Source organism: Lepisosteus oculatus, chromosome 5, assembly GCF_040954835.1.
Source record: "Lepisosteus oculatus isolate fLepOcu1 chromosome 5, fLepOcu1.hap2, whole genome shotgun sequence".
Taxonomy (NCBI): Eukaryota; Metazoa; Chordata; class Actinopteri; order Semionotiformes; family Lepisosteidae; genus Lepisosteus; species Lepisosteus oculatus.
The window spans coordinates 37,024,927-37,052,204 of record NC_090700.1 but is presented as its reverse complement, the minus strand read 5'-3'; the positions used below and the strand labels follow the sequence as shown (position 1 = coordinate 37,052,204).

General features: G+C 44.2%; 1 protein-coding gene across 4 annotated transcripts; it reads right to left on the bottom strand.

Moving 5' to 3' along the window:
- Positions 1 to 22: 22 nt before the first annotated feature.
- LOC102685038 (DEF6 guanine nucleotide exchange factor) lies at positions 23 to 26,307 on the bottom strand. Of its 4 annotated transcripts, none has more exons than XM_069190337.1 (11): positions 26,151 to 26,306; positions 18,929 to 19,069; positions 16,980 to 17,165; positions 14,753 to 14,980; positions 14,253 to 14,399; positions 12,823 to 12,934; positions 11,639 to 11,937; positions 11,112 to 11,278; positions 8,390 to 8,588; positions 7,145 to 7,235; positions 23 to 2,638 (listed from the first exon to the last, which is right to left on the bottom strand). In XM_069190337.1, exons 1-11 carry the CDS (start codon positions 26,244 to 26,246, stop codon positions 2,454 to 2,456), a joined length of 1,851 nt encoding a protein of 616 aa, XP_069046438.1. In that variant the 5' UTR covers positions 26,247 to 26,306; the 3' UTR covers positions 23 to 2,453. The 4 variants fall into 4 exon arrangements, with proteins under 4 accessions (XP_069046438.1, XP_069046439.1, XP_069046440.1 ...); XM_069190338.1 differs by having other exon boundaries at positions 12,823 to 12,931; XM_069190339.1 differs by lacking the exon at positions 26,151 to 26,306 and adding an exon at positions 19,753 to 19,798.
- Between the last annotated feature and the right edge of the window lie 971 nt (positions 26,308 to 27,278).

Below are 27,278 nucleotides of genomic sequence, written 5' to 3'. Positions count from 1 at the left end.
GATGGCAGAAGCACGTCTCACAGTCTGTGCATAACAGGAGCATTTAATGTCACCCAGCAGTCAATGTACAGTATACCTACAACATGATGAGACAGGCAAAATAAAGGCATTTCAGTCCCATTACTATTTCAGTAACTAAAATAAAATAACAGCAATTACAAAAACTGTACAATTTCAAACTATGTTTTACAGTAAGCAGATACAATGCATTTTGACAAACACTCTCATATTTTGTTGACTGCTCTTTGGAGAGACTGCATACAGGCAGACCAGAGTTTTTAAATCTTGATTTTTCAGCTTGGTTTTCCTGGCAGCTTCAATAGTGAAGGGTGTGTACGTGTTTCTGAACCAGTAATTTCATTTCCTTTAAAAATGAAAATCTATACACTATAGGTAACCATGTCCTTGCCAGAATAACTACATCATCTAAAGGGAAGGCCTTTGCATATGTAAAGGTTATCTAAAAGCATCGTTCATGGCAACAAAACTGAAAATGCTCTGTAGGTCTGTTAGGCTCAAGGACTGTTTTCCAGGACAATATCTGGTTTATTTTTTAGAATTAAAGGTACTCACACTTCATGAATCCAGAATGTGGCTGTACAGTATTCAAAAGAAGGTTTCTAAATATGGGACTAAGGATGTGGAATTATGCAAATGAGATCAAGATAATTTTTTCATTGTTTCTAGGGATGTGTTAGATGTCAGAGAAACATTTTCATTTGAAAATACATGGGAAAGATACTGAAGACAGGTGTCTGAATGATTCTTACCAATAACACCCTTATGATCTACCCAGAAAAGACATTCACAGCAGAAGCTCTTCCAAGTTTTCTCATTTTCGCATGTTTTATAATCTGTATGTGCATTTACCATTACAAGGACAACTACAGAGTTGGTCCAAGAGTTATGAAAGTATCTTCTATGACAAACAAACTAAGGAAATTATATTATAATACTGTTTGACTTTATTTCTGATTAAGCCAAACGTTAGTCCATTTGGATCTGTACTTTGCTTTCCAAAGGAAAAATTACGTCTTGCAGAAACCTAAAATCTTAATATTTCATTGCATTACTGATATCTTCCTTTCCAGCGCATTACTTTTACAGGTTTTCTCTGCTTTTCATCATTATTTTCATTTTTTAGAAGCATAAAAAGTTTATTATAAATGCACCTAGTTTAGAATCCTCTTTTTTGTGGTGAGACAGAGACCTGTGATCAGGTCACCTGTAAAGCCTTTTGCCTTTCTGACACAGCTCAAGCCTGCACCACCATGCAGAAGGTTCAGGAAAATGGCCGCAGTCTTCATCTTTACCAAGCTAATGCAAGAGGTCATGGTGGTGAACAGAGCCGACGAAGAAATGAACAGTCCAGGTGTAGGGGGTTAGAAAATAGTAGAGATTTTAAGTTTCAGAAAAATTAGAAATTTAGCCCTTAAGACAAGTATTTTTGCATATTTAGAAATAATTCAGAACTAGAAAATGTGCAAAAGCAAGGTTTTGAAGACCAACACATAAACGGGGATGTAAATCCTGGATACCTAATAGTTTTCAAGTGGAAATAAAGTGTTCAACTCCATGTGACGACTTGCTTTGATCAGTGGGCCAGTGTTTTATAACTAATTTCACTCCGCAAAAATAAGATACACAACAGGAAAGCAGAGCTCAAAGCATGATCTTTAACCTTTGCTCCATGTGAGCACTGTAATGCGAAGCCTAATTTCTAATCCCAGTTCACTAGTGCTCTGTTTTCACCCCGGCTTAGTGGCCTGGGAAACACCATATGACATCAGCTAAGAAGAGTCGATTACTGTCTTCTCTGGAAAGGAGCCAGGAAGTGAACAGGGGTTTTGCTTAGTTTAAACTACTCTGAACAATTGTTAATTTCTGCAAATAATCTCCTGACTGCCTGCTAGCAGTTAAAAACTGTTGGTTTTAAAGTACCTGAAATACTTGCCAAAATGCAGATGACCCCTATTTTCATTTAAGATAACTCTTAAACAGAAGTACAAACATTTTTTGTTACATTTAGGTAGAAATATTTAAAATATCTAAACATCTTGCAAATTCTAGTGATGTTCTCCTTGATCACAAACTTCATTCAAGTAAGGGGTGTATTTTCTGGTGGACGATCACTTCTGAGAAATAACTTTCAGCGTGTCTGACACTCTCATCCGACAGGAAGATTATTAAAAAAGAGATTCTCCTTATTCTCTGTCTGCTGTCATAGAAAGAAGGCTGATATGCAGCAAAAACATATCCGGCTGCTAATTCAGTTCTACTCATAATCAACAGCCCAATTTGGCGGTTTAAAAACAAAAGAAAGAAAAATTGGGAAATCCTAGGTTACAGCAAGTTTGTTCTGCTCTTTAGTCTTCATAGAAGTTCTGTGCTTCCATTAGGGAAGTCAAAGGTCATGGAAGCCGGAGTCTGATTGGTCGGTAAGAGTTCACCTCTCAGGGCACGGTGTCCATGTCGCTGTCAGAGGCCTGTGAGAGGCGCTTGGCCCCCTCGCCGCGGTTCACATTCTCCTTGCTCTCTTCATCCTTCTCCTCCGACCTCTGGCGCAGCTGCAGCTTCAGCCCTGGGTCCTTCTGCATGGGAACGCGGAAACTGGAGAAACTTCCAGAAGGCCTCTTCTCTGAAATCGCAAGCGAAGACACAGCAAGAGAGAAAGAGAAAAACAGAAAGCTTTTCACAAGGAGAGCTTCAATTTACTTGCCTTTTAGCTTCGCTTCAGAAGGTTCCAATGTCTTTAATTTAACTCAAAAGAAGCAGAGAGGGAGAAAATCCTTTCTTTCAAAAACACATGCTTCAAAAATATGCACTGAACAGAAGTGGATTTTCCACTCAATCTGTGATCTCCTGCTGTATCGTCCTGCTGCGCCCCCTTGTGGCGAGCTCTGGTCGAGCCCCTAAAAGTGTCCCGAACCATCAGAGGAAAGCAAAAACCAACCAATAGCTGCAGTCCCCAGGTGTGTCAGCTTAGCTGTCAGTTAGGTTCCTTGATCTGAGGCGATTAGAAGCTAGAGGAGAATACAACTGTCCTGCTGCTGTTGTTCCTATTGCAGATGTTGCTGTTATGTGTCTGCCAAAGCTCAGCAGTTGTCCACTGGGTTTCATTTGGACTGTCTCGAAGCTAATGAGAGAGAATAAAAGTGGGTCAATATTGGATTTCTATCCAGAGATCCATGGAGATGAATGGGGGCAGAGAACAAGGGACATACCCTGAGAAAATGTCTAAGTAAATATCCCTTTTGAAAATGTGACAGGTGCAGTTTTCCCACATCTCTTTTGCCCTGTGGAGTCTGTTTCTGGTGCTGCCATATCTTCCCCCTGATTCCCCTGTGCTTTGCAAGCTATTCTCTTCTTTGAGCAGTGCATGCCACAGCAAAGCTTTAAAAGGGATAAAACATTATTTTTTACATCTGACCTCTTGTGTTGAGTAAGGGAATCTATCCTGACAGCCCTCACTTTCTGTGTCTTACAGTCTTAGCCAAGAAAAAGTGCATTGCATTTATGAAATACTGGGAAGTCAGCATTGTGGTATACAGTGCCTTGCGAAAGTATTCGGCCCCCTTGAACTTTTCAACCTTTTGCCACATTTCAGGCTTCAAACATAAAGATATAAATTTTTTATTTTATGTGAAGAATCACCAACAAGTGGGACACAATTGTGAAGTGGAACGAAATCTATTGGATTTTTGAAACTTTTTTAACTAATAAAAAAATGAAAAGTGGGGCGTGCAAAAGTATTCGGCCCCTTTACTTTCAGTGCAGCAAACTCACTCCAGAAGTTCAGCGAGGATCTCTGAATGATCCAATGTTGTCCTAAATGACTGATGGTGATAAATAGAATCCACCTGTGTGTAATCAAGTCTCTGTATAAATGCACCTGCTCTGTGATAGTCTCAAGGTTCTGTTGAAAGCGCAGAGAGCATCATGAAGACCAAGGAACACACCAGGCAGGTCCGTAATACTGTTGTGGAGAAGTTTAAAGCCGGATTTGGATACAAAAAGATTTCCCAAGCTTCAAACATCCCAAGGAGCACTGTGCAAGCGATCATCTTGAAATGGAAGGAGTATCAGACCACTGCAAATCTACCAAGACCTGGCCGTCCCTCTAAACTTTCAGCTCAGACAAGGAGAAGACTGATCAGAGATGCAGCCAAGAGGCCCATGATCACTCTGGATGAACTGCAGAGAACTACAGCTGAGGTGGGAGAGTCTGTCCATAGGACAACAATCAGTCTTACACTGCACAAATCTGGCCTTTATGGAAGAGTGGCAAGAAGAAAGCCATTTCTCAAAGATATCCATAAAAAGTCTCGTCTAAAGTTTGCCACAAGCCACCTGGGAGACACCCCAAACATGTGGAAGAAGGTGCTCTGGTCAGATGAAACCAAAATCGAACTTTTTGGCCACAATGCAAAACGATATGTTTGGCGTAAAAGCAACACAGCTCATCACCCTCAACACACCATCCCCACTGTCAAACATGGTGGTGGCAGCATCATGGTTTGGGCCTGCTTTTCTTCAGCAGGGACAGGGAAGATGGTTAAAATTGAGGGGAAGATGGATGCAGCCAAATACAGGACCATTCTGGATGAAAACCTGTTGGAGTCTGCAAAAGACCTGAAACTGGGACGGAGATTTATCTTCCAACAAGACAATGATCCCAAACATACAGCAAAATCTACAAAGGAATGGTTCACAAATAAACGTATCCAGGTGTTTGAATGGCCAAGTCAAAGTCCAGACCTGAATCCAATCGAGAATCTGTGGAAAGAGCTGAAAACTGCTGTTCACAAACGCTCTCCATCCAACCTCACTGAGCTCGAGCTGTTTTGCAAGGAAGAATGGGCATGAATTTCAGTCTCTCGATGTGCAAAACTGATAGAGACATACCCCAAGCGACTTGCAGCTGTAATCGCAGCAAAAGGTGGCTCTACAAAGTATTAACGCAAGGGGGCTGAATACTTTTGCACGCCCCACTTTTCATTTTTTTATTAGTTAAAAAAGTTTCAAAAATCCAATAGATTTCGTTCCACTTCACAATTGTGTCCCACTTGTTGGTGATTCTTCACATAAAATAAAAAATTTATATCTTTATGTTTGAAGCCTGAAATGTGGCAAAAGGTTGAAAAGTTCAAGGGGGCCGAATACTTTCGCAAGGCACTGTAAATACCGAAATAATTCCAGTTGTGGACAAATGCAAAACTATGGTCTTTTTTAACATTTCTGAATGATAGCTGTAATAGAGGAAATGCTGAGCCTTAACAAGTGCATCCTCCTGGGAGCTCAGCCCTTCACTCTGCTTCAGGGAACCCCAGAGCCTCTGTCAGAGGCCAGAGAGACACCCCTTCCTCTCTGTGTGACATAATGCAAATCAGCTGCTGAGCACAATGCCACAGCACTCACTTCATTCCTTATCCCAGTGGGTTGGACAGTGTCTAACATCAGTGCAGATGAGACCTCCCCACAACCACACTCATGCCTGAAACTCCTATTGTCCAGTGGCAGCACTCTATTTCCCTCGGTTGGGGCTTTACTATGATTAGAACATTATGCCTGCTGTAGGGGATGTGAAAACAGTGAAATTGTGCTTTTAATTTAAAAAAAATCATTAGAAACTCACAAAACATTTTGCATATCCTCTGAGTCAGCATCTATACCTAAAATGAGGATTCTCACTAATGTATTGTCATATTGCTCTCCTTTGCAATAGTAATATTCCAAGTAGCTCAATGAGAATGAGCTCAAGAAACAGGGAGAGGTGTAGTATTTAACAAGCTGTCATCATTAAGTTGGTAGAATTCAGTACAATTTAGTGAACGGAATTTCACTGGTACGTGCAGAGGTACGTTCCAAATGCCTGCAGCTGCTTTGCTCTCAGAAATCGGTGGCTGCTCATGTAAGCTCTACTATGCAGTTCGCAAACCACACCACAGAGATCTTTGAGAGGGGCAAAGCTAGGAAAGCAGCTCAGCTAGCAGCACTATGCCTTTGAAACGACTCAGTTCACGTTTGCGTGTGTGCTCTTCGTGAGCTCAACGTATTTACGGTGTCCTTGTGCGACAGCCCAACTCTGCAAGCGTGCCTGAGCACTTTGTTTCACTGACATGCACGTTCAAGCGCATGTCATACAAGGAAGCGTAACTTCTGCAAACAGAGGAGGGAGTGTGTGTGAGCATGTGTGTGTGTGTTGGGGGGGCTGTGGTGCTCTTTCAATATCCTGGAGGCTGTGCCTCCGGGTTCTGTGAAACCGACTGCAGGGCCTTCTTATCAAGCAGAGCCATCTGCTTTCTGACCACAGAGCACGCTGTTTTCTTCCAGGCACAGCGACGGAGACTGACAGCACCGCCGGAGCGCGGAGCTGAGCTGTGTGGGGTGCATCGGCCCCCAGGTAACCACTAGCAGAGACTGATCATGACCTAAAAAAGTTCAATGACATCACATCCAAGGCTAAGGATCAAGACCAGATTTGGGCATGAGACAATACAGCCATCAGGAAATTAATTTTTTGCGAGATTTGTAAGGAAGAGGTTCTCAACCACAGCTAACAAACAGAAACCATTAACTACGGGGTTTGCTGCTTGTGGCATTTGGTCCAAAAATGTGCCCTTTGACTTGTGTGTCACCTGGTTTAGATAGATAGAAGGGAAATTGATGATTGACTTTTCAGAGTGAGTCAGGCTGTGGACCTGCAGGAGAAAGAAAAGTGACGTCCAGGAGCTTCTCACAGCCCAGTGGAGGTAAGCGAGAGTGAGTGGGTTTTGCAGAATCCGGGCTGCTAAGAATACCTTCTTAGTATCAGAAAAAATTACATAGGTTTTCCCCTTAGAGCCCACAACACAAAAAAACACGGAGCTTGTCGATGTCTTAACAGAGTAGCTTCATCCAGACATCCTGTAAGCATCTCCTGGATTCCATTGCCAAGTTTTTTTGTGTTGTTTTCCCTTGCATCTAGGAAATATGTCCCAACGGAAGGCTGTGTGAACTCCCCCCAGCTGCAACTGCCCGTGATCCGAGCTGAATCGAGGAAGATTTCTCAGCGGTCACCCTCACACTATCGGAGCTCTGCATCTCTACACAGCCCAGTGAGGCGGACGTCTGAGTGAAGCTTCTAGCTTTCCCAAGCTCTCACCTCCAGGCCCTATAGGGTGCATCAGCCGATTCATCTGCACATTCCAGTGCTTGACGTTGGTGCTGGCCTGCCGAAGCTTCCTCTGGGCAGCCTGGAAAGGGTTCAAAGGAGACACACAGATCAGGCTTATGGACGGACAGACAGTAGATATAATTTCCTATGATAATGCAATCAGCTGTGATGTGAAAGCACAGAAATGAACACCTGTGGTGCAGTGTGACATGGCATCTTGTGCAATTAAAATCCAATGGTTGTCTTTTTATTCAGCCCCCTAGTGAAACACTCCCACCTCAGACTTTAAAAGACGCAACAGTTCATAAAGCTTGAAAGCTCCAAGTCAGTATGTTTGCTAAACGTAAAGTGTTTTTTTTTTCCTTTTGACCTGGGTAAACAATTCTCATGAGACCACAGAAAGGCCTCCTTTTCACATAGAGTCAGCACTTTTTCATTATTTTTAATGATTTATTTAGATTTATTTTATTATTACTAAGATGTATGATGATTTTTAATTATTAAAGTAGTATCCATTTTTATTTCAAATTATTGTAAAAGAAGCCAGAGGGTTTTTGTGGGGGGAAATAGACACAAACAATTGCCATCGTTCACCGACAACCCCTGACCAGAAGCAGGAAGCTGTTCTCACATCATTTCCATGACAACTAGGTTTCAGTGAGAGGCGTCGGCCTATTTTTCACGTCTTTTCAAAGTCCAATCAGAGCAGGCGGGGCACATGCGTGTGGACTTGACCAGGGTAACTTGCCCAAACTGCTAGCCCTGCTGTGAGCTTTGCTTACCATATTAACCACACTACACTGTATAACGTTTGCAGTATGTTTTTTGTGTTTAATAAGTTCTTCGGCACACAGGCATCCGGTAAACTAATAAGAACAGTAAGAACAGGCTCTGATCCATAGGGCTAGTGCAAGGAAACACGATTGCAGAGCACTGCAGAGCAGGTCAGTCCATTTGAGGTTTTATGAGACAAAGGGATCTTGTACAAATCTTATCGGCAAAGCAGGGAAGTTACAGTACTTATTTAAAATTATTTTACTGCACCAAACCTCTCTATGCAAAAACACTCAAAATATGGTGATTTTAATGTTAAATGTCTGGCTTACATAAGAATCTGCATGCCCGTGCCTAATGCAATTTGGCTTTCTTTGCTGCCTGTGTCCAGGCCTCAGACAGAAGCACAGGCAGCTTTAGAGACGGACACACGGTCAGACGGCAGTGCTGTCTGCTCACCACCACATCCTGGTCCACCCTGTGCCGGTTGGCCCTCACTTCCTCCAGCTGGCGCTGGGCCTCATCCAGGGACCGGGACTTGCTTTCCATCTCCTGCTTGAGCTCCTGCTTCTCTCTTTGGGTCTTGAGGATGTACTCCTCCTGCTCCTCCTTCAAAGCCATCAGGGCCTTCAGCTTCTCCTCTTCCTCCGCCAGCAGCCTGGGAGCGGGAGGACAGACACAGGTGTCCACTGAAACTACCAAGACTACCAGGCCAGACATTCTCCGCTTTCAGATGTTCATTTAAATGCTAGAAAATAACGTTAGATAAAATGAGGAAAACTAGATGAAACCTTAATTTGCCTTTTCTCACTGTAAAACAGTGACAGCTGATTCTTTTTTCTAGATGGCCAATTCAAAAGGTTTTATTCTTCATTTAATATTACTCCCAGAGCTATGCGATGTGTGGATTGGATGCTTCCCTCTTGAACAACTGGCTAAAAGCCTGAAAAAATCTATGACTCTGTCTATGTGAAAGTCACGCATGCGGCTTGGAAAAGCTTTGTCATCCAGCTGCAGAAAGACAGTGTGCCAGGGAGCACCCTGGTTGGCGTTCTCTGACAGCTCCACAGCTGCAAGTCTCTTCTATGCAAATCACCCCTGATGCGGGGCCACTCACTCCTGGGCTCCCCTTCCCTGGTCCACAGTGGACCTCACTGAGACCGCAGGCCTCTCCATACTTGCGATCCATGGAGCCCCATCAGTCTCAGAGGCTAAAGGTTTTATCTTATCATCCCTCATCCACACCTGCCTGATAACAGAACGCCATTTCTGCGTCGAGGGGTAAAACAGGGAACACCACCCCTGAAGGCTCCTAAGCATCTTGCTCCTCTGGGTGCAAGGTGAGCCCTACGGCCCAGACACCACTGATTCCATCCTGAATCACGGCATTACCCAACCGTGGAATGTGTGTAACCAGAAATGACACAGCACTACTAGGATAGAGGGGGCGTTAGTCGGCCAGGGATCTCTGGGCTTGGGCTAAACGGCAACTTCTGTTTGCCAGGCACCTGTAACGTTGCCGTCAGTGAGACAAGCCCCACTCATACAGCTGGTGCTCTCTCTCCAGCATGTGTCAAAAGATGGAAAGCTCTAACAAGTGAGCACATTAGTCTGTGGATCCACATTCTCCCCATGCAATACAATTCAGCAATTGTAGTTGGAAAGCTGAGTTGTGAACAACTGAGTCCCTATTAAACCTCCTGACTTCCACCTAAATTGCTTCATTAGCTACCAATGCAACACTGACCACTAGAGCCCCGAAACGGAGCCACTGAGTCACAGCATTAATCATTTCTTAAAAAGTCATATTTCTTATGAATGAATATTACTAATATGAAGGTCATATTAGAGTGTCTGAAAATAGAGATCGATAAGATTCCTCTTAATGACTCGTCTTCCAGCTCAGCATTTCCAGGCACACATCCAGAAATATTGTACTGCGATAAAATGCACTGTCCACAGCAGACGGTGCAACAGACTTTCACGAAAAAAGGTTTCACACAAGATGCAGACAACACAGAAAGGAAGTTTTCTTTTCTGAGCTTTCAACACTCGTTCATACCTGCTGATTCCGTCCTCCACAACTTCCCTTCGTTAGAAACTCACTTCCTCAGGCATGCTAACGTGACAACCTGAGGGCACTGCTGTGTCCCTATGGGAACAGAACAATCTTGCCCAGACGCGGACTGCTCTGCAGTGGCTTTCACTGCCTTGTTATTAACATTTAAAAACAAAATGAGTGTTTTTCACAAGTCCCAGTCAGAAACACATACGCAGCAGTGACGGTTTCAGAATTGGTGAACAGGAGGTTCAATCTAAAAAAAAGTATTAGGAATAAACAGAGAAGTTTATTAACTTGTCTGTTCAAACTTGCTGTTTATATAAACAACCGGTTAATGTAAAAGATGACATTTAAGAATGACAAAAACGAATACAACCTTCTGTAAGTGCCTTCCCAATTTTATAGTCATCTGTCTACTTTTATTCATTTCTAATTTGAAATAAACAGGTTTTGTTTAACAATTTGTGAAAGGAAGGTCATATCTACCAGCCTTAAATTTATCGTTTTGTCTGAAGCCACAGATCTTACAATCAAATTCACATATCCTGTAATTTGCACATATGAACAAACTCTAACCAGTAAGCAATGTGCTGCATGCTGGAGGACTCAAAGCCAAGAATCCATTTCAATAAGGATTTCCCATTTTACACTTCAGTGTAAATTGTTGTGGGTAAGTAGAACATATTAAAGTCGGATCTGCAGGCCAGGAGTACGGGCTCTGTTGATTTCACACCCTGGGTGTGACCATTCCCATTGGCGCTCAGTGAGGAACCCTCTGGACACCTGTGGTTCTACAGAATGAAACCCCTGCTTGTCACTAGTCTTTTTTTTCTGTCATGGGACGTGTAGTCTGGGTGTGAAGTACAATTACAAAGCAATTTCCTTTTGTTTTGTTTTTTTTAAAGGCAGGGGGCTTTTTTTCCACAAGTCAAGGATCTTTTTGTGTTTCAGAACCCTTCCCCAGCTATCAGGCCTGAAAGCTGAGTGATTGCGTGCACACTGTGCATGTGTACTGCATGCGTGCATGTCTACTGCATGGGACAAGCAATCTTATGCACACACAAGGTATGGAGGCGCCAATGCTCGGGGTGGTATGCTGGCAGGCATGTGAATGTGTACCTGGCCTGTGCGTAGCGGAAGGCCTCTTCATCCTGCCTGGCCTTGATCTCCAGGTGCAGGGCCTCCTCCAGGCGCTGCTGCATCTCCTCCAGCTCCCGGATCCTCTTCCTCTGCCTGTCGGCCTCGGCCTCCTTCAGCGCCATCTCCGCCTGCATGCTGGCCCGCGCCTGCGACACAGCACATCGGGTTGTCCCCCTTACTGCCTCGGACCACTCACAAACAAATGGACTGATCTTAACGAAACCCTCAGAAGAGTCGGAGAAAGGAACGACTTTAATAAATCAATAAAACCTGGCCAGCATGTCTCTGGGAGGTGAATAGAAACTGGGGTAGCCAGCTATTCAAACACAGGAAGAACATGCAAACTCCGCACAGACAGACTCCTGAATCTAGAATGAAACACTTGACGTGTCAATTGCCACGTCACTGTGCCTGTAAGGATAATGCTAGTTCTTCCATCTCACTGCAAGGCCCTGCTGTTGCTCTCCCCCAGCGCCCTCGGGTCCCCGGCCGCCCCGGCAGCCCACCTCCTCAGCCTCTCGCAGCTGCACCTCCAGGGCGCGCTGCATCTCCTCGTGCTGGGCGCGGCGCCGCTGCTCGTCCTGCTGCAGCAGGGCCTCGGCCTGGCGCTGGGCCTCCTTCAGCAGATCCAGCTCCTGCAGCTTCCGCTCCTTCTCCTCCTGCAGGGCGCGCAGCCGCTGCAGCTCCTCCTCCTTGGCCGCCCGCCGCCGCTCCCGCTGCTCGCGCTGCTCGCGCCGCTTCAGCTTCAGGTCCTTATGGAGAGACGTCTTGCCCTCTGCCTGCAGGCGGATGGCCGTCTGGATGGCTGCGGGACAACGGCACCACTGGGCAACGCGGCGCACGCGGACCCGGAGCGGGACAGCACATAAGCACCCCCCCCCAGTCCTTCTCCGAACACCAGAGTCACACTGCGAGTTAGTAACGCGCTTTCTGCCACACTGCAACAACACCCGGCCTTCAGACAAACCTGTCTGTGAGGAAAAGCATGACACTGCACTGGAATAACACCCTCGAGTTTCAAGGCCGTCGATAAGGGGGGACATTAGGGGGCAGAGCCCCCCCCCCCCCCCATGTGGGCTAATGTGCACCCCGCCCCCCCCCCCCCGAAATAATCTTCCAATAAAGTGGAAAAAATGTTTTTGTTATTTTTTTTAAATTTCGCCAAAATATTTCTGTAACTCATCTAACATTTCACTCAAATTTACTTTTTCTGTCATGACGAATGAAAAAACGGAGCTAGGCCCTGTGTCTCATCTGAGGTTTCAGTACGGGATTTATAATGCAACAGACAAGGCGGTTTTGTAGCCAGAAATTGTGAAATATCATTTCGTTAATCAGAAAGCTAGGCTAACAGTAGTCTAAACAATGGATATGGTTCAAAGGACCATCTTCAGTCACTAACAAAGCGGTGTATTTGCTGAACTTCATTTGACTTTGCCTCCTATATTGCAGCGTTGATTAGGTGACAATCATCTGTAGAGTCATGTGTCTCAATCTGGCGTTTAAACCCGGCCCCCCGGTTAACACCAAATGCCCACCCGTTCGAATTGTTCTGGCGACGGCCCTGTTCCCGGGTTAAACCCTCATGAACACACAAAGCGTGGATGTGCAGACACTTGGGCTGGGATGCATTGGTGTGGATAATGTGAGTCTAGTCGGCATCACGCTGTCGAGTAGCTGACTTTCTCACCTGTGGTCCATTCCTGACGTTGCTTGGTGTCTGATGCGCTCATCTCGTAGGTCTTGGCTGGCGTTTTCACGCAGAACATACACCGCTTTCCATCCTTGTCTGGTAACACCTGCTACACAGAAGGCCCGGGGTCAGGCTGGCTTCCCACAATCCCCTGCTAAATCACATTCCAGCCCTGGTGCTGTGGAACCACAGCCTTGCCTACATGCTTGACATTAGCCTACTATTTTAGTTGATATTTGTATTATGTAAAACCTTTACGCTCCTACCCAGCTGTGTTGTCTCCTCTCAAAACAACTGCCCCTTAATCCCTTTATGATTTCTTTAATGTTATACTATTTATTAGGGAATCATATGCATTTTTCCATTTTTTAAATAAGAACAACTTCTCGGCAATCATTCCTTTATGTCAAGGCTCACTGCAATGACTCCTCTACTGCAAGAAGAGAATGAGGACCAGCAGGCATGTCCCAGCCCACCCACTGACCCCTTCAGAGCAATTTATCTTTATCTGACATGCTCCAGTCTCCATAGCATCCACAGGTAGGCCACAGCCTATTGGTGGAGAGGTGTGTCTCTCACTGATGTCAGCCAGCAGGCACCTGGGAAATTGTTGAAGTACTTGCTTCACTGGAAGCTCTGACCGTTCCGATTATCCAATCCCCAGCCCAGGCTTCACCTAAGGCTCACCCTGAACTCCTGAACTTAGAGGGGGTGCATTGCCGGCAGAGGCCCAGGGGAGCCTCTTGTTTTAATTCCTTAGCTTTGCTGCAAACCCAATACCCTCGGCAGTCGCATGACTTTTCCCAAAGAGGGCCCTTCCCAGAGCCACCTGACATGGTTCACCCTGCCAGTCCCATGGCTGGTGTGACCTGATGCCAGCTCTCGCTGCACTGGCAGGAGCCTGCCAAGCCACAGGTATGGTGGCCATGCTTGGCAAGACAAGGCCACTCACCCAACCCATGCCAATCCGATTCCAACAATGCCAGCTCCAGTCGTGAACTGGCGCTTGGGGAATTCAAGTCACAGCTGCCCAGCAGCAATACCCAGAGTCAAATCAGTGACATGCAAACTGCAGAATTCAACCTACAAACCAGTCACTAGTTGAACCATTCAGGAGCCCCATAATTAACTATGTGCTCATGTATTTATCAACAGCTTTCACCTGCTGGGCTGGAACATGGCAGACAGTTGGATTTTATAACTCTGTCCACTTTGACTCTTTCTGGTTTATACAGAACATCTGGGAGTCAGACCATAGCAGCACATCCTGATCTTCATGGCTCCTCAGTGCCTTTCTAAGACAACACCATGACCTGGGTGACACAGTCTGGCGTGGGCAGGAGTGGGGCCAGCACACGCCTCTCTGGAGTGGCTGGGCTGCGGCGTGGGCATGAAGAGTGGATTCCTGTAAGTGCGGGGCCACTGACCTCCACGCAGCAGTTCCTGTCCAGAGAGATGCTGCCCTTGCGTTCCTTCCGGTCCTCGCTGACGAAGTAGGCCAGGGAGTTGGGCCGCAAGGTGAACCATCGCTCCGTCCAGTTCCTCCGCAGCTGACCTCTTTTCCACAGGTAGCCCTGAGGGACACACAGCAATGCATTTAGACTGCCTAGTACGACACTATTGTGGAGCATTCAACAGTTGTTTTATCCCATTCATGTTGCACAGGTAACATAAAAACTAAAATGCACTGCAGATAATGCTAATGTTGTGTCCCATTGGGGTTTTTATTGAGCATTTATTAATCAAGTTGGACACCTACCACCTAGTACTGTAATTATTTAGTCAGTGTGTCCCAACCCTGTTTGAATAATGCTGACTACAAGACTAGATGTCAGGGCTCTGCCCTTAAGCAGATATGTATTGTGTGCAGAAGGTCATGTGTTTGCAATCAGCCCATTCCCAGCCATTGCTCCTCACTGGTACATACCTCTTTGAGCACGTCCCCCACAATTTCTCGGTACACTTCCTCAATAGCCATGCTGATCGTCTGCTTGTCAATACCCCGTGTTATCTTCCCAGAGTTCACCAGATCTAGGAAGTGCCAGACTGTGATGCCGCTCTGCTGCACAGCCTCTTGGGAAATGTAGTCTTCCAGTTCCACGCAATTCAACTCCATACTCATGGCCACGCATACCTTCTTCAGCAGGTATTCCACCTGGACACAGGGGAATTACACAGTGAGGGGGTAGATAGACAAACCACTGACCCACTATTGTAATACAGTGAATAGATGTTAGTTTCTAACAAAGACAGATTCTTCAGAAACACAGTTCAGGTGGTGTCAAAACTGCAAAAAATCCCAAAAAACTTTATGTGTTGCCAGTGCGCACAGATGGACTTCAAATTGAAATTATAATGATAGGCACAAGTCCACGAATCTGCCCAGCCAAAACCAGCAACAGAGCCACTGACCCAAAATATCTGTCTCTTTGCACTTGGGATTTACAGTATACATGGGAGACTCCAAATTCAAACTACTGTTGCAGACTCAGTTAGGGCCTTTAATTGTTATGTTAACAGTTCATAATGCTAAGGTTTTAAAATACAGTTTTAAAAGACCGCTGATCCCTAAATATTAGCTGTGGTTCTGAACTGCCTCTGAAACAACCTATCCAGCCACCCACACGCCTCCTCCGCAGTGATACAAGTAAAATCCAAGACAATGTCTTCACTAAAGTCTGCAATACAATTGGAAAGAGGAGACAGGTGCAAGGATATTCTATCTGCCGATCGCAGTGAAGTGTACCAGAACTGCACACAATGTTTCAATGTCAACAGACCTCGCCAACGGTTCAGAGAGGCCAAAACAATGATAGGATGGGCTGCCATCACACTGAGTGAATTCATTGTCAGTCTCCATGAAATATCAGAAAAGGCATCCATACAGGGAAGCAAGGATATCAATACAGTACATCTACTGATTCATTGCAGTGAACAGTGAAACAACACTGTTTTCTCCCACAAGTCTCTCTGTTCTTGATTCCTCCTAACTTTAGAAAAGTCCTGTAGGTTCTTTATTTTTCATTTTTCACAGAATTAAGTCTTCGGTTAGCAAAAGCAAAACTGTCGTGGCAGCTGCTCACAGGTGGATGAATGTGTAGAGAGCGCTTTGTTTTTTTTTTCATTTTCCATTCCCTCCCTCACAGAGCACCTCCCCACCTGGCAGCGCACACCGCGCAGGACTGTTTTCACACAGGAAGCAACTGAGCAACGAGACACCAATACCAGCCCAGGAAAAACACATCTCCACGATCCCATACAGAGGCCCACCGATATTCCAACTGGGCCTACAGCAGCTTCAGACAGTGACAACCCCACCAGTAGTTGAGCTAGGAGGAAATACGACACTGTGGGGCACGTTACCAATGCACTAGTAGCAGGGGAAGTCCAGGGTAGTCTGTGAGTGTTCATGTGAAAGAGACACACTCGAATCTTCCTCCTGCTGACAAACACCGACTCTCTCTGACATGCCTGGATCCCCTCGGCCTGCTGCGGCTAAACTGTGATCACAAATCGCTGGGCCGCAAGCACCTGAGCATCACACGGCACAGAATTCTTAGAACAGCAGGTGTGAAGTGCATTGATGCCGCCAATGAAATATTAAGAAACAAAATTGTGTTCCATCTCAATGATGACCTACAAGTCAGTCCTCCTACACAGTAACCTCTGCTAACAGGTCTATGTTAATGAGGTTGGCCGGAAGCTGACGTACACTTAGATCACACTTGTTTGTACTGATTCACAGAGATTGTTCTTATGGAAACGAGTTCAGCTTGGCTCCATGCTGCTAGTGACAGCATTGTGTGTGCCTTTCTCTGCCTTGAAACCTGTCAAAGTAGCCCCCTCTCCTTTTTTGGGTGCAGACCCCCCAGTCTTTGCGTCTGTAATTTCTTTCAGGCTTTTTGTATTTTGGACGATCATTTTAAAAGAATGCTACGCAATGCCAGTCACACAGTGCTTGAACAATTATGATAGCAGTTGCTTTTGCTCGTTTTTGAGCTCTCATATTCAGATCACAGCCCAGTGTGGCCTGGGACAAAAAAAACAACAACAACAAGGTCAACAATTAAGTAGACTCAGGTCAGTTAATTAAACTCCGGTTTGTATCTGTGTGTTGGCTGTTTTGTGAATAGCTCCCCGAGCAGAGTCTCTACCTCATCAGGCACCATGACCAGAGGGTACCTGTCCTCAGACAGGAAGTTGAAGAGGCACCAAAGGCGGAAGGCGTCGTGCATGCTCAAGACACTCTTGCCATTCTTCTCTGGGCGATAGTTCTTCTTGGCCGTGAGCGTCCAGCACAGCTCATCAAAGTTCTCCTTCACAAAGGCCCCTTCCTCCACCTGGGCAGCCACGGAGAGAAAGAGAAGCCGTCACCTGGCCCTGCCGCTGGACAGGGCTGAGCAGTCCTGGTCCCGGAGAGGGCCGGGACAGGTTTTCATTGCAGCTAAGCGCTCAATCAGCTCATTACTGGCTGAGTGGGGTCAGTGGAACAGCATCTCCCAGCACTTCAGGTGCTGCTGCTTTGGACAGACCTACTGTAGAAAACCTGCAGACACACAGGCCCTCCGGGACCCGGACTGGACAGCCTTGGTCTAGGATCTGGAGTTCACACCTCCTTCCTTCCCAAAAGCTAAAGAGTAACTCTTGCCTCTGCTAGAGAGTTAGAATCAAATCCCACAAGAACCATGTGCTGCTTTTTATCCCACAACTAAACTGATAACTTTAATTAATATTGTTTATATTTCCTTTATTCTAAAACTTACATAGCCCGTGAAAAAAACATTACTTTGATGCAAAGAGTTGGATATTGTTATTGGTTATTTGATATGAGTTGTGCTCCATTGTGAGATGTTTATTTGATTGTGTACTCTGTTGCTGTGTGACTGGCTGGCTGTATATTTTGCTGTTCTGTAATTGCAGAACAGTGTGTTTAGATTGTGTGCTATATAACCAGCTGTGTATTTTGCTTTTGTGTGATAGGTTGTGTAAGTTGACTACTGTGTAGATGGCTGTGCAGGTTGTATGTTCCATCATTGGATTGTGTATGCTGTGAACTTTATATTTGGTTGTGTATTTGATGTTGTATAATAGGTTGTCTATGAAAGGTTGGTATTTTGCTGTGCTGTAATTAGTTGTGTGAGCCAGATGCTGTGTCTGCTAAAATATTTTGAATACTTATCATAACAAACAAGCTGTACAGTAATGTAAAGCCTAGAAAAATTTCTGAAACTTTGTTTACGGGCAAAAAGAAAGAGTGACCTGAATTCCTTTCAAATGCCTATGTTACTTATTGCTAGATTTACTGGTTGAACTTTTAGGCTGTCTGGGTGCCACGTAGCACTGGCAGGACACAGGGCCTGGGAGGGGAGGGGAGTGTGTATCCTGTCCAGGATGGACTTGTTGAGGGAGGGGAGTGTGTATCTTGTTCAGGATAGACTTGTTGAGGTAGGGGAGTGTGTATCCTGTCCAGGATGGACTTGTTGAGGGAGGGGAGTGTGTATCTTGTTCAGGATAGACTTGTTGAGGGAGGGGAGTGTGTATCCTGTCCAGGATGGACTTGTTGAGGGAGGGGAGTGTGTATCTTGTTCAGGATAGACTTGTTGAGGGAGGAGAGTGTGTATCCTGTCCAGGATGGACTTGTTGAGGGAGGGGAGTGTGTATCTTGTTCAGGATAGACTTGTTGAGGGAGGGGAGTGCGTATCTTGTCCAGGATGGACTTGTTGAGGAAGGGGTATGTATCTTGTTCAGGATAGACAGTGTATCCTGTCCACGATGGACTTGTTGAGGGAGGAGAGTGTGTATCCTGTCCAGGATGGACTTGTTGAGGGAGGGGAGTGTGTATCCTGTCCAGGATGGACTTGTTGAGGGAGGGGAGTGTGTATCTTGTTCAGGATGGACTTGTTGAGGAAGGGGTGTGTATCTTGTTCAGGATAGACAGTGTATCCTGTCCAGGATGGACTTGTTGAGGGTGGAGAGTGTGTATCCTGTCCAGGATGGACTTGTTGAGGGAAGGGAGTGTGTATCTTGTCCAGGATAGACTTGTTGCGGGAGGGGTGTGTGTATCTTGTCCAGGATGGCCTTGTTGAGGGAGGGGAGTGTGTACCTTGTCCAGGATGTACTTGTTGAGGTAGGGCATGTAGCCCTGGCTGGACACAGGGCCGTCGTCATCATCCCGAAAGTGCTCCTCCAGTGCCACAGGGTCATGAGGGATACTCAGGACCGTGCACAAATTGTGAGACAAGACCTGACAACACAAAGACACACAAGGCAACACAGAGACACACAAGGTAACACACAGACACACACAAAGAAGAAAAAAAAACGAGATTAACCATAGAAGCAATGTGAGGGAGTTTGGCTTTCCTTGGAGACCCTATGCAAGAATGCAATTTTAACTCATGAGCTGGCACTTAGTTTTTGAAAAATAAAATTCAAGCAAAGAATGTTTTCATTTTTTTCTCAGTTTTACACATGTTTTACATTGTTTACACTTTGGAGTTGGTGCACACCATAAAAATACAACTATGTGCTCTTCTCAGACCCATCGGAAGGTACAGAAATGCATGGTTCAATGACTGAATCATCCCGAAGCCATGAAACCCTGAAAGAGGACACATCCCAAATTACATCCTGCATTACTGCCCTTCAAACGCCTCGTCATGTAGTAAAACGTGACAAAATAATAGGTATGAAAAGGTTTGTGACTGAAACCTAAAGAAGATGAAGATGCACAATCTCTTCTGCTAAAATTGAGGTAAACCCTGTATTAGGTAATTAAATCTCACTGACAGTCTCCACCAGGGAGATTTACAGTATCTGTAGGAGTCAGTACTCTTTATTGCTTATGAAGATATGCCGTATCTTCTTCTTAAGACTTGTCAATCACCCAACAGAGAGCCTAGTTTCAGGACAGCAGTGCACATCTACCTTTGCAGACTGCTCCCTAGCAGGGGCAAGCATGTCTCCTGTGCAGCACACTGGGAAGGATGACAGGGAAGACAGAGAGGGAAGTCAGTTGCACTGCGGTCTCTGTGTGGAGTGAGTTTAAGATTGCACTTCCTATTGCATTAGCAAAATAATAACATACATCACAGTTACCAGGTTACAGCTCCACAGGGCTAGCAAGGTAGCAAACATGAGAAAAGGCCGTGAGATGTCGTGGTAAGAGTTTTGATGCAGCAGGAACACATGACTTTCATGATCACCCCAGGCCATAACAAAATAACAGTGTTAATAACTCAATTCTAGACACCAGTGCACATTTTTCTCATTGTGGAAGTTTGAGCCATGGGTATTCTACACAAAAATACTATGAAAAGGTACAGTGGCATAGTGGTCCTCCAGAACAAGGCCTGGAAACCAGTATCTTAACAGATCATGAGGCTCTTAGAACAAGACTACTCACCCAGCCTTTCATTTATAAGAGAAACTCCATGGCAGATAATCATGACAAAGAATAATGGGAAATGTAGGCTTAATATGATCACAGGAAATAGCAAACACTAAAGTTAGGCATTAAATACAGTTAAAACTACAACTCGTGTTCATAGTCAAAGCTGAAGACTCTTGTGATTTTTGTCACAAAGCAGGCTGCCAATACAGTTAAGATATATGTGCACACACATTTTAGAGAGAACACAGTGGCCAACACTTGTATTTGTAAATTTTGCAGAGCAGTCACTATCAATTTATATATTTTTTAGCACCTCGTGTCAGACATTTACTACAGGAAGCTTACTACAAGAAACTTTAAAAAAAGACTTTTGAAGGAATAGCTAAGTTGATAACAGGAAGGGTGGCTCTGCTGTGCTGTGCTCTTACAGGGATATAATTTGTTTTCTATCCCAAAACTAAAGCTGCTCTTAAGCATTGCACTAAATAAGCAAAATGCAGCCACAGTTTTTTGAGGGCTTCTGAAACGAGCCTAGATCTTGTTTCAGGAACATCAAAGTTTTCAGACAGCCGATATGTTTCATTATTTGTTGGTTTAATTGTGCTATTTCAGGCTGAGGCATGCTTTAGGATGCTGCCAGTGAGCAGCATCTTTGTGGGGAGAGGAGCAGCTCATTGTTTGGTCAGGAAGGAGCACGTGGAGCCTCACAACTCCTCTCATGAGGAACGTCCTCAGGAAGGCAAGATCAGAGCAGCTAAAAGTAGAAATCCAACACCAAAAGCCAAAAAAGAAACATTATAAATAAACACAGAGCAGAGGGCACCTGACAGCATGAAGAGGAAGTGCCTTTAAGACTGAGAATGTGAAGCACTATTTTGTTGAAGTCCGGAAGATATAAGCCAGGTTTGTTTTTGAAACCTATACCGCAGCTTCCTTCACAAAAGACTCAGAGGCCATCCTCTGATAAATTTGTAACAAATACCCAGACAGGCAAGACTGGCTCCCTCATGTTTGTAATTAATATTTTCATTTAAAAAAAAATATTAGATAACAGTTTCGCCCACAACGGTGACATCCCTGCCGAACACATAATTTGAGTGACCACAATCTGCCATGTTTGTTCCGAGCTCTGTGAATACAGTACTGTAAGGCAGTGTTTGCAAGGCCTTCTCTAGTCAGTGTCTGCTTCAGACCTGTGAAAGTGGCTAAAATGGTCCAACATTTTCAATCAGCAAAAAGAAACTCAATACCTGATTAATATCAGGGTCTGTAAGTGTAACTATTTTGAATTATAACTAAATTCTGGACAAAAGTCTTTGTAATTTAGGATCAATTCAGTTTGACATCATCTGGTGAACGTGTCAACCGAGATTATATTTCATCTTATTTCTGGGCTCGCTTGTGTCTGTGTTGATCTACAAAATGCAACAGTTCACTGTCACTGACACCAGGGTCAACTGTATACATAAGGAACTTTGTTTGTTTGCTGCTTTACTATTGAATATATCTGTGATCTTTAAAGAGAACTAGAGGTCAAAGCTTTTTCAGGATGGGTTTCAACTTGCATTGCATTTCCATCGCTTAACTCTAAAAAAAGTATCACATATGCTAGATTTACACAGGAGGTGACACAGTGCACTGAACATGGGTCTAATTCAAAGGAAGTCTCTGAGACAAGTCAATACAGTTGTCTTAAGCAGTAAGCTTACCAGACAGCCTTCACAGCAAAAGCATTGCTAACAAGACTTCAGACGACTTTTCAGAATTCCGACGGGCCTTAACATATTAACGCACTCAGCAGTCTACTGAAAGTACTTAAAATGCTCAGCACTCTCCTGACATCCCTTAACACACACAGCACTCTACCGACAGGCCTTAACAGACTCAGCCCCTAACACTTCATGTGAAACACAAAGAACACAAAGAAACACAAACACAACGAAACAGAGATGCAATTATCTTGCTTGACTCTATACTTATGTGCTATTATTAAAATAATAATATTGTGAAATATTATGAAATTAAATCACACCCCTTTGTTTTCAGAATGTGTGGACAATATCAGCTTCCCTTTTGAAAATGAAGCCCAGTTTTCAGAAGGGAAAGTTTAAATCAGCTTTACTGCATCCTGTTGGTTGTATCCCTCACTCCCACCCTCCCTTCTTAAGGAAGAACGTGCTGTCCAGCAGGTTTTATATCTTTAAATCTCCAGGTTCTTAAGAACAATAAAAGGATAAGCCCTATCCAATTAAGCAAATAATGAGTTCAATTAGGTAATTAAGGGCTGAAGTGGAAAGAAAACCAGAAACCTTTTGCCTGTCCAGGACTGGTGCTGTACTCCACTGATTTAAAACAACAATGACCTTTTCTGTCTGATCTTAGTTCCTGCATTCATCATCAAAACCCAATAGACATAACAGTAGTTCACAAAGCTAAATGCAAAATAGGAACTTACTTTTGAATACAGCAGAAAAAAATGGCCACAATGAAAAAAAGGTCAACCTACAGCATGTTAGAAGAAGGAATGTAAGCACAAATGGCCAAGCTGACCTCACAGTTAAGATCATGACCTGGTTCCTTAATTCCTAGACATTTAGGCAGAACAGGATTTTACCTCTGAAACTTTAAAACGTTCTCATAATTGATATTGTTGCTTATTTATCACCTGGGACCAGACAATACAACAACGCCCTAAGAATTACCCTACAGAATCATTTTCATTTTGTAGTTTGTTTGTTTTTTACATTTGCTGTTGTCTTGTCTAATCCTCATTTGCACTGACAACCAACATAATTTGATAAAATAGAAACCTGCATAGCTGGTTACTTATTTTATCAGATGGCTGTGAAAATTAGGCCAAAATCAGACACTGTAAACAGCAGTTTTTGAATAATGATTTAAACAAATAACAGGTGTATTTTAATTGAATTGAAACATATTCTATAGATATTTGATCAAATACATCTCAATACAGTATATATAATGAAATATCTAAAATTAACTCTAGATTTAAAAATTCATATAAAAACCCTATGAGGATTATTGATAAAAATTTATACTAGCCTGAGTTAACGAAAAAGAACATTTAATGTAGATGCAATGAAGAGATTTCAAAATAAGACCAGAAAAGTGTTCTAAACTACATATTCACAAAGTTACCCACAGAGAGCAACAAATGTTGATTTTTAATTGTAAAACAATTTAAGCAATAGCTTTTAAATGAAAAGAAACACAGTGAATCCCAAACGTTTAGCAAAACTGTCACCAACTTTATTTTTTTATTTCTGGTTACGATCAGGAGGTGGAGAACTCTAGGTCTGAAAAGCCAACATAACTTCCGTGCGTATTTCGGATGATCTTGTTTGAACAGGGAACAAAAAAAAACGAACCTCTTTAAAAAATGAAAACTAGATATGATGTGCAGACCCAACTTTCTTGAATTTGTTTTTTTTTTTAAACTGTGTTTTGCAGGTTTTTTGTTATGACATGGAAGGAGAGAAACAGCATGTCAAACTAGAAAAAAAGAAATGAGAAGTGAGCTCTTTATTTCTACATGTCTGCAAACAGGAGATCTCAAGTTTCCTACCACATCCTGCCTACCCCACCTCCTTTCGCCAGAAGAAGGAGGGCGAGACTGATGCCGCCTGCCCGTGCCGAGCCGAGCCTGAGCTCGCTGCTGCTCTCCGCACAGCCCCTGCGCGTGAGGGGGATTATCCCGGTCATGGGACCCAATCCCTTCTCAGTCCCCGATTGCCAAGGGACAAGGGACACAGGCAGGTCAGCGCAGCCCGCAGACCAGGTGAACACGGACGTGAGAGAAGCCCACGAAGACGTCAAAATCACCCTCTGTCCTGGCGCCCCTGCAGGCGCCGAGACCCCTGGCCTACTGCTCAAGGGTCCTTCTCAGTCCCTCGGGGCAGACACTGCTGTGGCATCCTTGAGCCAAGGTGCTCTATCTTAATTTAATGTTAACTAGTGCTGGACTAGTGTTACAGTCAGCGAGAGGGATAATATACACTTGGCTGACTTTATGCACCAGGAATCACAGTCATCATGATGCCTCTGAGACACACGTATGCTTTTGGAATATTCTTACTCGATGTTCCCACAGACCCTGCAGACTTTGGCAGCGCTGACCCACCCCCTGTCCCCCCCAAAAATAAACCTCATGTTTTCACTGTCACTTTCACTGTCAAATCATTGTCTTGCACTACCTCCATCCACACTGTTAACAAGGGTTGTGGGTGTCTGGAACAAGCAACACATCCATGTTATTTAGGGTGATACCCTGGTTTCTTTCAAGAAATGGGTGGATAAGATCTGCAGAGTCATTAACTGCTAGAAACCAAACGTGTTAAATGGGTTGGATGGCCTCCCCTTGTTTGCCAAATTTCTTATAGTTTTGTGTTCACTCTCACATGGAGAAACACATCCCCTGAGGCTCCATGGAGTGTCTGAAATGTACAACACAGGTTGTGCCAGACCTGGTACTTTCAATCTCCCCACAGGTGTGGCATGAATTCAGTTTTCACAGGGCTGTGTGGGGCAGACTCAGTCCAGGTCAGGATACTCTCAGAAATACTTTGGTACCAGAGGGGGAAGTGACAATATGTCAAATATAAAATTAGCCATCAACAAAAGCCCCTCTCTGAACAGAATTCCAGGAGCTCCTTGACTGCATCACGGGGCCAGTGCTTCACTGAGTGACTCAGTACGAAATTCGGATGAAAAACGTAAGATGGATGAATGTCTTTCAGCCACAGAGTATTGTCACTTCCTCTTTTGAACAGGTCTGTGGAGCAAGTTGGTTCTGGGCCTTGAACTTCCTCACGGTCAGGATCTGAACCTGGAATGTGCACCCCCTCTCCAAAGTAAAAGACAGAAGCCAATGTTATGATTGATATAATCAATTCTTGCATACTGCAACATAGGCTCATGGGTTTCTTAATAAGGGCATACATATATCTGCATGGTCATTCATTGTCTTCACCTTTCAAACTACAGAAGGAAACTATCTACCTGTGTCTTATTCTGTGAAGCGTTAACTTTCAACAGCGCACGGGATATGGAAACTCCTGAAGTAAGAAATCAGTTTTAATCAAAATGTTTCTTAACCAGCTTGACTTTGCAAAATTCCTTCATTTTCCTCATGAAGAGACAAGAAATGAACTCACTCTTCATCTCTGGTCTTCACTTTTTAAGGCACACACTCTCATAATTGCGTACAAAAGAAAATTTCTGTGCTATGACAAATATTTATTTCAATTGTTTTTTTTTTGTTCTTAAAAGCAAGAGGTTGTCAAATAAGGCCTGGTGGCAACAATAGCACAAATATTTTTAGTTTTTAACTAAAAGCACTATAGGTCTTCATATATATGTCTTCATGGTAGGGTTGTGGACTATTAGAATTAGCTCACAGTTACTAAAGGAATTTCCCTAATAAATAAAGTACAGTTCCTGGAATGTAATTTGAAAGTAATTTTGTTCTTTACAAAATGAGAGAGCACCAAACGTGGTTGATGCTGGGCTTCACACGCAGATAAAACTTTCATCACAGACCATGCTGGCTGAGCCCTGCTGAATATAGACAGAGGATTTCAAATGATGGTGAAAACTGTGAGCAGAGCAGTCACCTGAACCAGGAAATGCACGACACTGAACACAGCAGAGCGAATCCCCTCAAATAAATCCATCTCAGCCCGCCAGGGACCAGACTGATTCCCACTCCAGCCAACTCACTTAAGACTTTTTAAAACCATGCTTGGAAGGGCATCAGTGGCGAGTGAAACTGCATGAGACGACAGCACATCGGAAGTCATAGCACCGAACATCGTCCCTGCAGAACAACATGACACTGCCAGAGTCTCTTCTTTGTCTCTCTTCAGCAACATCCACCAGCAGTAGAAACCTACGCACAACGGACCACACTTACCTTCAACTGTGATTTGGAGACCTTGCCACTCTTCTCCACGTCCAGAGCAGTGAAAGCATACCAGATGGACTTCAGCAACTCCCCTCGTAGCTCCATTACTGCTGCGGCATGACTTTCTTTTTTTCTTGTCTGTTTTTTTTCCCCTCACTAATCAGTTAAGATCTGCATCAACAGCAGCTATATCCGCCCAGCTCCTCACCAGTGTCCCTGAAGAACAAGAGCGCCCCCTGTCTTCTGCACCTTGCACTGCACCCTCCTGCTCCCCGCTCATGAAAACTGCTGATCCACTTAAAAGTCATCACCACCTACAGAAAGAGCCACTTTAAAACAGCTCATTTGTCAAGGAATGTCTCTTTAAAGGTGGAACTTTGTGTCAGTGTTTTTTTTTACTGAACCTACTGTGTACATCAGTTTGAAAGACTCCTGCTGGATCCCTGGAGAGCATCAGGGACCTCTGGTTCTTATTCCAGTTCTGATGTTCATTGATTAATTGAATTTAATTAATTGTTTGGAAAAGAAATGAAATCACTTTTTTTTAAGCCATAAGCAGATGACAATTGAACATAACCTGTAGAACGAACACAGAGGGACTCTGACCCTCATGGACAGGGACTCTGTGTTCTGTGCTGCTCTGCTGAAATATCACTTAGTGAAATACATTCATACTCATTACACAGCTTGAGTATTCTACTGGAGCGATTAGGGTGAGGTGTGTTGTGTAAGGGTACAACAGCTGTTTCTCATCTGGGATTCAAACTCACAACCTTCCAAGTACCAGTACAGAACTTTAACCACTGCTACACAGTCGTCCTGAAAGCACGCCCCACATACTGATGCTGAACGTTCATTCCATCTTGTGTATACAGTGACATATGTTCAAACCCATATTATGCAAGAATACTAATATTTAAAATCATCACTACATGCTAGTCAGTAGCAAGTTAGTGCCATTATGGCCTACATTAAAAACACGAGTTTGTAATTATATTGGGAATTGGCACGTTTCTACAATGCTGTTGCAGACAGATTCATGATCCTATAGAATGACCTTCTGAGGAATTGCTGTGAAGGTAGACAGGGGAGAGGGTGGAAGGCAGTTGGTTTTCAGCTGTGGGGAAGCACACAACT

Coding starts and splice junctions, on each gene's coding strand:
- LOC102685038 (XM_069190337.1), bottom strand. CDS start 26,246: ATGGAGCTACGAGGGGAGTTGCTGAAGTCCATCTGGTATGCTTTCACT. Junction 19,070..26,150: donor TCTCCAAATCACAGTTGAAG/GTAAGTGTGGTC, acceptor TTGTGTTGTCAG/GTCTTGTCTCACAATTTGTG. Junction 7,236..8,389: donor GGGTGGACCAGGATGTGGTG/GTGAGCAGACAG, acceptor AACCCTTTCCAG/GCTGCCCAGAGGAAGCTTCG.